This window comes from Dipodomys spectabilis, unplaced genomic scaffold (assembly GCF_019054845.1).
Source record: "Dipodomys spectabilis isolate Male_0828 unplaced genomic scaffold, ASM1905484v1 ptg000126l, whole genome shotgun sequence".
NCBI classification, from domain to species: Eukaryota; Metazoa; Chordata; class Mammalia; order Rodentia; family Heteromyidae; genus Dipodomys; species Dipodomys spectabilis.
Genome location: NW_024870803.1, coordinates 532,588 through 542,500, shown reverse-complemented (window position 1 = coordinate 542,500; position 9,913 = coordinate 532,588). Strand labels below are relative to the sequence as shown.

The 9,913-nt window shown below is 56.7% G+C and overlaps 1 protein-coding gene across 2 annotated transcripts in view; it reads right to left on the bottom strand.

Annotated features, from left to right (window-relative positions):
• Positions 1–9,913, bottom strand: part of Rps6ka2 (ribosomal protein S6 kinase A2) — a 175,341-nt gene that overhangs the window by 21,586 nt on the left and 143,842 nt on the right. For both annotated transcript variants that reach the window (XM_042689700.1, XM_042689699.1), the window contains exon 13: positions 1,400–1,530. In XM_042689700.1, the coding sequence (XP_042545634.1) occupies positions 1,400–1,530 (131 nt within the window). The remainder of the gene's footprint in view (positions 1–1,399; positions 1,531–9,913) is intronic.

The following is a 9,913-nucleotide window of genomic DNA, read 5'->3' as shown; positions in this document are numbered from 1 at the left end:
TGTGTGTCCGTGGGGTGCAGGTGTGTGTCCGTGGGGCGCAGGTGTGGGTGTCCGTGGGGTGCAGGTGTGGGTGTCCGTGGGGTGCAGGTGTGTGTGTCTGTGGGGTACAGGTGTGTGTCCGTGTGGTGCAGGTGTGTGTCTGTGGGGTGCAGGTGTGTGTGTCTGTGGGGTGCAGGTGTGTGTGTCCGTGGGGTGCAGGTGTGTGTGTCCGTGGGGTGCAGGTGTGTGTGTCCGTGGGGTGCAGGTGTGTGGTCGTGGGGTGCAGGTGTGGGTGTCCGTGGGGTGCAGGTGTGTGTCCGTGGGGTGCAGGTGTGTGTGTCCGTGGGGTGCAGGTGTGTGTCCGTGGGGTGCAGGTGTGTGTCCGTGGGGTGCAGGTGTGTGTCCGTGGGGCGCAGGTGTGGGTGTCCGTGGGGTGCAGGTGTGGGTGTCCGTGGGGTGCAGGTGTGTGTGTCTGTGGGGTACAGGTGTGTGTCCGTGTGGTGCAGGTGTGTGTCTGTGGGGTGCAGGTGTGTGTCTGTGGGGTGCAGGTGTGTGGCCATGGGGTGCAGGTGTGGGTGGCCATGGGGTGCAGGTGTGTGTCCGTGGGGTGCAGGTGTGTGTCCGTGGGGTGCAGGTGTGTGGCCATGGGGTGAAGGTGTGTGGCCATGGGGTGCAGGTGTGGGTGGCCATGGGATGCAGGTGTGGGTGTCCGTGAGGTGCAGGTGTGTGTCCGTGGGGTGCAGGTGTGGGTGGCCATGGGGTGCAGGTGTGGGTGGCCATGGGGTGCAGGTATGGGTGTCTGTGGGGTGCAGGTGTGGGTGTCTGTGGGGTACAGGCGTGGGTGTCCGCGGGGTGCCTGGCTCTGATGTCCTCTCCACAGCGAGTGTCTGCATGGAAGACCTGGGCTTGGGAACGCGATCCCGGGCCCCTCACCCAGCCCCCTGCCTGCCCTCAGTGGAGACACAATGCCCTGCAGAGCTGCAGGACACATGCAGCGTGCCAGCACCTCTCCACAAGGCCCTGGGAGAGAACCGGGGCACCCCGCCCTCCTGGGCACTGGCAAGCACACCAGCTCTTCACCCAGCTCAGTCCTCAGTCCTCGGTGTTTTGGGTACATTGCGGGGAGAACTCTTTCTAGAATGGTACTTTCCCTTGACCTTCTCCAGACCCACGGGAGGCCCCCGCCCTCTCTCTGTGTGCCCCCAGGCCCCTGGCACAGACATCACGGTGACTGCGCCTGGGGACTGTCCCTCTCCTGGAGGAGGGTGACAGCTCAGATCACCATAGCAACAGTTGGGAGCACGGGAGTGGGGACAGTCCGCCTCCGCCATTCGCCACCCTGGCACCCAGCACCTTTGGGTGTGGGGTCCAGCATGGCGGCCAGGGCCGGGTGACACCGGCGTGGGGTGGTCAGGGTTACCTGCACAATGGGATGGACCGGGGCCGCCTGTGTGTCCTGCTGCAAGGGCTCCTGGACCAGGCTGGAGGCCACAAAGCTGAATCCGCGAAACAGGTGGTGAGCGCTGGCACTCGGAGGAACGCCGGGGGAGTCTGGGGGGGGGGGGCACAGGGCTGTAGACCTGCACGTGTGCACGCGTTCCATGTGTGAGCGCACGTGTGTGTGCAGGCAAGCAGCGGCAGAGCTGAGTGGGCACAGGGCCTGTAGATGTGCACGTCTGAATGCGTTCTGTGTGTGTGTGTGAGCGTGTGTGAGTGCACGTGTGTGCAGGCGTTGGAGAAGGCAAAGCAGTCATGTGGAGAAGGCTCAACCTTATTAAACCACTTTATTTTAGGTGGTGCCAGTGGTCTGGGTTTAAGGGGCAAATATACCTAGGACAACAACTTCAGGGTAATCACCCAACACATCTCACTGTACGTATGTGAGCTTTGAGATAGGGTCTGGCTGTGTAGCCCAGGCTGGACTGACATTCACAGTCTTCCTGGCAGGTGAGAGCGGGAAGCTGTGGCTCAAGTGGTTGAGCACCAGCTTTGAGCAATGGAAACCCAGGCCCAGAGACCAGGCCCAGAGTTGAAGCTCTAGGTCTGAAAAAAGAAATTATTGAGCAAGCTAGAGGAAAAATGAGTGGGCAGGGTGAAGAAAATATTTGCATAACTCATGACAGACAGGAGGCTACACTATGCAAGAGCTCCCAGAACTCAAAAGAAAACAAGCAAACCAAGAAGCACCTGTGGCTGTCACAGGTATGAAAAGATGGCAGCCTCTGAGCAGGACGCTTGCATGGGATAGCCAGGGCGTACTTCAGTGGTAGAGAGCCAGCCTGGCTCCACCCCAGCATGTAAGAAACACAACTAACAGACAAAAGTGAGATAACACAAACAAACAAGTACAAAGAGGCGTCTTCTCAACCACATCTGGGTTGGGACAGGCGGACTACGGCAGGGAGGATGCGAAAAGGCTGAAGCTCAGTGTGTGGGAACTTACGCTGCACAATTACTTCGGAAAGGACTTAGAATTAATGTAGGAAAGTGTGTGCTCTGGAGCGTCTGATAGAGCTCACACTGCACGGAGGTCCTCCCAGCCACCATTAGGGAAGCCAGGGCCCAGCCCGCAGGGCTCTGCCCATATCACGAAGCAGGATGCCGTGTGATTCCAAGAAGCCTGAACAATCAGATGAGGGGTAGCTGTGAGGGCCAGCGCGCCCGCGCGCGCATACGCGCACGCACACACACACACACACACACACACACACAAACACAGATTGCTAACAAAGGCCAAATCCCCCCCCCCCAAAAAAAACCCCACAACAACCCACGCGGGTACTGTGAATCCCACCTAACATCTTAGCTATGTGGCAGCTGGAAACTGGATCTGGAGATCAGGAAGGTTCTGGACCACCCCAGTTGAACAGGTTCCAGGACTTCTAACAGAAGTCGGCCATGTGGTATGTGCCGGCCATTTCCGCCAGGCCCAGGCACAAATAAGAGGATCACCATCCAGGCATGCACAGGTAAAGAAACCCTATTGAAAAATAGCCAGATGGAAGGGAGGTGTGGCTCAAATGGTAGAGAGCAACTGTCTTGAGTCAAAAAGCCAAGTTCAAGCCCTAGAACCATTACAAAACAAACAGATGAAAACAATCAAAACAAAAGGTGCGGCTCAGCGGGGAGAGTGCCAGAGGACTGCCCCCCTTCCCCAGAACTCTAGGTTTCATAGCTTGAGTGTCTTCTGGGAGCACAGAGCAGGGTCTGTTTGTAGTGCACTGAAGGGAGTGTGTGTGCATGTGTGTGGGTGTAAGGTGTGTGCTTCTGTAGAGAAGAAGCCATGTTCACTTGGACTGAAGCGCCTTCGTCTGTGCGGATGACCAGCAGAGGCTGGTGGGGGAGGCAGGATTGGAAGTAATGATAGGTTAGGACGTTCTATAATACTCAGAGTGACAGCTAGGTACCCGTGGTTCAGGCCTCCAATCCTAGCTACTCAGGAGATGAGATCTGAGGATGGAGGTGTGGAGCCAGCAGGAAGTCCGAGTCTCATCTTCAGGTAACCATCAGAAAGCTGCAAGTGTGGCCGGGGCTCTATCTGCCTAGCACCAGCTTTGAGCAAAAATGCTCAGGCACAGCTCGTAGGCCCTGAGTTCTAGGACCAGTACACACACTCTCTCTCTCTCTCTCTCTCTCTCACACACACACACCCCATCAGAGTGATACTTATCACTTCAACGGCTACCCCAAGGCAAACTTCATGGCATGAAGTTTGTGGGCAGTGTGTGCAGTCAGTCAGTGTGGGCAGTGTGTGTGCAGTCAGTGTGGGCAGTGTGTGTGCAGTCAGTCAGTGTGGGCAGTGTGTGTGCAGTCAGTGTGGACAGTGTGTGTGCAGTCAGTGTGGGCAGTGTGTGTGCAGTCAGTGTGGGCAGTGTGTGTGCAGTCAGTGTGGGCAGTGTGTGTGCAGTCAGTCAGTGTGGGCAGTGTGTGTGCAGTCAGTGTGGGCAGTGTGTGTGCAGTCAGTCAGTGTGGGCAGTGTGTGTGCAGTCAGTGTGGGCAGTGTGTGTGCAGTCAGTGTGGGCAGTGTGTGTGCAGTCAGTCAGTGTGGGCAGTGTGTGTGCAGTCAGTGTGGGCAGTGTGTGTGCAGTCAGTCAGTGCGGGCAGTGTGTGTGCAGTCAGTGTGGGCAGTGTGTGTGCAGTCAGTGTGGGCAGTGTGTGTGCAGTCAGTGTGGGCAGTGTGTGTGCAGTCAGTCAGTGTGGGCAGTGTGTGTGCAGTCAGTCAGTGTGGGCAGTGTGTGTGCAGTCAGTCAGTGTGGGCAGTGTGTGTGCAGTCAGTGTGGGCAGTGTGTGTGCAGTCAGTGTGGGCAGTGTGTGTGTAGTCAGTGTGGGCAGTGTGTGTGCAGTCAGTGTGGGCAGTGTGTGTGCAGTCAGTCAGTGTGGGCAGTGTGTGTGCAGTCAGTCAGTGTGGGCAGTGTGTGTGCAGTCAGTCAGTGTGGGCAGTGTGTGTGCAGTCAGTCAGTGTGGGCAGTGTGTGTGCAGTCAGTGTGGACAGTGTGTGTGCAGTCAGTGTGGGCAGTGTGTGTGTAGTCAGTGTGGGCAGTGTGTGTGAAGTCAGTGTGGGCAGTGTGTGTGCAGTCAGTGTGGGCAGTGTGTGTGCAGTCAGTGTGGGCAGTGTGTGTGTAGTCAGTGTGGGCAGTGTGTGTGCAGTCAGTGTGGGCAGTGTGTGTGTAGTCAGTGTGGGCAGTGTGTGTGCAATCAGTGTGGGCAGTGTGTGTGCAGTCAGTGTGGGCAGTGTGTGTGCAGTCAGTCAGTGTGGGCAGTGTGTGTGCAGTCAGTGTGGGCAGTGTGTGTGCAGTCAGTGTGGGCAGTGTGTGTGTAGTCAGTGTGGGCAGTGTGTGTGCAGTCAGTGTGGGCAGTGTGTGTGCAGTCAGTCAGTGCGGGCAGTGTGTGTGCAGTCAGTGTGGGCAGTGTGTGTGCAGTCAGTCAGTGTGGGCAGTGTGTGTGCAGTCAGTGTGGGCAGTGTGTGTGCAGTCAGTGTGGGCAATGTGTGTGCAGTCAGTGTGGGCAGTGTGTGTGCAGTCAGTGTGGGCAGTGTGTGTGCAGTCAGTCAGTGTGGGCAGTGTGTGTGCAGTCAGTGTGGGCAGTGTGTGTGCAGTCAGTGTGGGCAGTGTGTGTGTAGTCAGTGTGGGCAGTGTGTGTGTAGTCAGTGTGGGCAGTGTGTGTGCAGTCAGTCAGTGTGGGCAGTGTGTGTGCAGTCAGTGTGGGCAGTGTGTGTGCAGTCAGTGTGGGCAGTGTGTGTGCAGTCAGTGTGGGCAGTGTGTGCAGTCAGTCAGTGTGGGCAATGTGTGCGCAGTCAGTGTGGGCAGTGTGTGTGCAGTCAGTCAGTGTGGGCAGTGTGTGTGCAGTCAGTGTGGGCAGTGTGTGTGCAGTCAGTGTGGGCAGTGTGTGTGCAGTCAGTGTGGGCAGTGTGTGTGCAGTCAGTGTGGGCAGTGTGTGTGCATCCTGTGTGGGCAGTCTGTGTAGCCCATGTGGACACTCTGTGCAGCCTGTGTGGACACTCTGTGCATCCTGTGTGGACACTCTGTGCATCCTGTGTGGACAGTCTGTGCATCGTGTGTGGACACTCTGTGCAGCCTGTGTGGACAGTCTGTGCATCGTGAGTGGACACTCTGTGCATCCTGTGTGGACACTCTGTGCATCCTGTGTGGACACTCTGTGCATCCTGTGTGGACAGTCTGTGCATCCTGTGTGGACACTCTGTGCAGTGTGTGTGGACACTCTGTGCATCCTGTGTGGACACTCTGTGCATCCTGTGTGGACAGTCTGTGCATCCTGTGTGGACACTCTGTGCAGTCTGTGTGGACACTCTGTGCATCCTGTGTGGACAGTCTGTGCATCCTGTGTGGACACTCTGTGCAGTCTGTGTGGACACTCTGTGCATCCTGTGTGGACACTCTGTGCAGTCTGTGTGGACACTCTGTGCATCCTGTGTGGACAGTCTGTGCAGCCCGTGGGGACACTCTGTGCAGCCTGTGTGGACAGTCTGTGCAGTCTGTGTGGACAATCTGTGCATCCTGTGTGGACACTCTGTGCAGCCTGTGTGGACAGTCTGTGCAGCCCGTGTGGACACTCTGTGCAGTGTGTGTGGACAGTCTGTGCATCCTGTGTGGACAGTCTGTGCATCCTGTGTGGACAGTCTGTGCAGTCTGTGTGGACACTCTGTGCATCCTGTGTGGACACTCTGTGTAGTCTGTGTGGACACTCTGTGCATCCTGTGTGGACACTCTGTGCAGCCTGTGTGGACACTCTGTGCAGCCTGTGTGGACACTCTGTGCATCCTGTGTGGACAGTCTGTGCATCCTGTGTGGACAGTCTGTGCATCCTGTGTGGACACTCTGTGAAGTCTGTGTGGACACTCTGTGCAGCCTGTGTGGACACTCTGTGTAGCCTGTGTGGACACTCTGTGCAGCCCGTGTGGACACTCTGTGCAGTGTGTGTGGACAGTCTGTGCATCCTGTGTGGACACTCTGTGCATCCTGTGTGGACAGTCTGTGCATCCTGTGGGGACACTCTGTGCATCCTGTGTGGACACTCTGTGCATCCTGTGTGGACACTCTGTGCAGCCTGTGTGGACACTCTGTGCAGTGTGTGTGGACAGTCTGTGCATCCTGTGTGGACACTCTGTGCATCCTGTGTGGACAGTCTGTGCATCCTGTGTGGACACTCTGTGCAGTCTGTGTGGACAGTCTGTGCATCCTGTGTGGACAGTCTGTGCATCGTGTGTGGACACTCTGTGCAGCCTGTGTGGACAGTCTGTGCAGTCTGTGTGGACAGTCTGTGCATCCTGTGTGGACACTCTGTGCAGTCTGTGTGGAGACTCTGTGCAGCCCGTGTGGACACTCTGTGCAGTGTGTATGGACACTCTGTGCATCCTGTGTGGACACTCTGTGCAGCCCGTGTGGACAGTCTGTGCATCCTGTGTGGACACTCTGTGTAGTCTGTGTGGACAGTCTGTGCATCCTGTGTGGACAGTCTGTGCATCCTGTGTGGACAGTCTGTGCATCCTGTGTGGACACTCTGTGCATCCTGTGTGGACACTCTGTGCAGCCTGTGTGGACACTCTGTGCATCCTGTGTGGACACTCTGTGCATCCTGTGTGGACACTCTGTGCAGCCTGTGTGGACACTCTGTGCATCCTGTGTGGACAGTCTGTGCATCCTGTGTGGACAGTCTGTGCATCCTGTGTGGACACTCTGTGAAGTCTGTGTGGACACTCTGTGCAGCCTGTGTGGACACTCTGTGTAGCCTGTGTGGACACTCTGTGCAGCCCGTGTGGACACTGTGCAGTGTGTGTGGACAGTCTGTGCATCCTGTGTGGGCAGTCTGTGTAGCCCATGTGGACACTCTGTGCAGCCTGTGTGGACACTCTGTGCATCCTGTGTGGACACTCTGTGCATCCTGTGTGGACACTCTGTGCATCCTGTGTGGACAGTCTGTGCATCGTGTGTGGACACTCTGTGCAGCCTGTGTGGACAGTCTGTGCATCGTGAGTGGACACTCTGTGCATCCTGTGTGGACAGTCTGTGCATCCTGTGTGGACACTCTGTGCAGTCTGTGTGGACACTCTGTGCATCCTGTGTGGACACTCTGTGCATCCTGTGTGGACACTCTGTGCAGCCTGTGTGGACAGTCTGTGCATCGTGAGTGGACACTCTGTGCATCCTGTGTGGACAGTCTGTGCATCCTGTGTGGACACTCTGTGCAGTCTGTGTGGACACTCTGTGCATCCTGTGTGGACAGTCTGTGCAGCCCGTGTGCACACTCTGTGCAGCCTGTGTGGACAGTCTGTGCAGTCTGTGTGGACAATCTGTGCATCCTGTGTGGACACTCTGTGCAGCCTGTGTGGACAGTCTGTGCAGCCCGTGTGGACACTCTGTGCAGTGTGTGTGGACAGTCTGTGCATCCTGTGTGGACAGTCTGTGCATCCTGTGTGGACAGTCTGTGCAGTCTGTGTGGACAATCTGTGCATCCTGTGTGGACACTCTGTGCAGCCTGTGTGGACACTCTGTGCAGCCTGTGTGGACACTCTGTGCATCCTGTGTGGACAGTCTGTGCATCCTTTGTGGACAGTCTGTGCATCCTGTGTGGACACTCTGTGCATCCTGTGTGGACAGTCTGTGCATCCTGTGTGGACAGTCTGTGCATCCTGTGTGGACAGTCTGTGCATCCTGTGTGGACACTCTGTGAAGTCTGTGTGGACACTCTGTGCAGCCTGTGTGGACACTCTGTGTAGCCTGTGTGGACACTCTGTGCAGCCCGTGTGGACACTCTGTGCAGTGTGTGTGGACAGTCTGTGCATCCTGTGTGGACACTCTGTGCATCCGGTGTGGACAGTCTGTGCATCCTGTGGGGACACTCTGTGCATCCTGTGTGGACACTCTGTGCATCCTGTGTGGACACTCTGTGCAGCCCGTGTGGACACTCTGTGCAGTGTGTGTGGACAGTCTGTGCATCCTGTGTGGACAGTCTGTGCATCCTGTGTGGACAGTCTGTGCATCGTGTGTGGACACTCTGTGCAGCCTGTGTGGACAGTCTGTGCAGTCTGTGTGGACAGTCTGTGCAGTGTGTGTGGACAGTCTGTGCAGTCTGTGTGGACACTGTGCATCCTGTGTGGACACTCTGTGCATCCTGTGTGGACACTCTGTGCAGTCTGTGTGGAGACTCTGTGCAGCCCGTGTGGACACTCTGTGCAGTGTGTATGGACACTCTGTGCATCCTGTGTGGACACTCTGTGCAGCCCGTGTGGACAGTCTGTGCATCCTGTGTGGACACTCTGTGTAGTCTGTGTGGACAGTCTGTGCATCCTGTGTGGACACTCTGTGCATCCTGTGTGGACACTCTGTGCATCCTGTGTGGACACTCTGTGCAGCCTGTGTGGACAGTCTGTGCATCCTGTGTGGACACTCTGTGCATCCTGTGTGGACACTCTGTGCAGCCTGTGTGGACACTCTGTGCATCCTGTGTGGACACTCTGTGCATCCTGTGTGGACACTCTGTGCAGCCTGTGTGGACACTCTGTGCATCCTGTGTGGACAGTCTGTGCATCCTGTGTGGACAGTCTGTGCATCCTGTGTGGACAGTCTGTGCATCCTGTGTGGACACTCTGTGCAGTCTGTGTGGACAGTCTGTGCATCCTGTGTGGACACTCTGTGCAGTCTGTGTGGACAATCTGTGTAGTCTGTGTGGACACTCTGTGCATCCTGTGTGGACACTCTGTGCAGTGTGTGTGGACACTCTGTGCAGCCTGTGTGGACAGTCTGTGCAGCCTGTGTGGACACTCTGTGCAGCCTGTGTGGACAGTCTGTGCAGTCTGTGTGGACACTCTGTGCAGTGTGTGTGGACAGTCTGTGCAGTCTGTGTGGACACTCTGTGCATCGTGTGTGGACACTCTGTGCATCCTGTGTGGACAGTCTCTGCAGCCTGTGTGGACACTCTGTGCAGTGTGTGTGGACACTCTGTGCAATCTGTGTGGACAGTCTGTGCATCCTGTGTGGACAGTCTGTGCATCCTGTGTGGACAGTCTGTGCATCCTGTGTGGAAAATCTGTGCAGCCCGTGTGGACAGTCTGTGCAGTCCGTGTGGACACTGTGCAGGCCGTGTGGACAGTCTGTGCATCCTGTGTGGACACTCTGTGCAGCCTGTGTGGACACTCTGTGCATCCTGTGTGGACACTCTGTGTAGTCTGTGTGGACACTCTGTGCATCCTGTGTGGACACTCTGTGCATCCTGTGTGGACACTCTGTGCATCCTGTGTGGACACTCTGTGCAGTGTGTGTGGACAGTCTGTGCATCCTGTGTGGACAGTCTGTGCATCCTGTGTGGACACTCTGTGCATCCTGTGTGGACAGTCTGTGCAGCCTGTGTGGACAGTCTGTGCATCCTGTGTGGACAGTCTGTGCAGTGTGTGTGGACACTCTGTGCAGTCTGTGTGGAC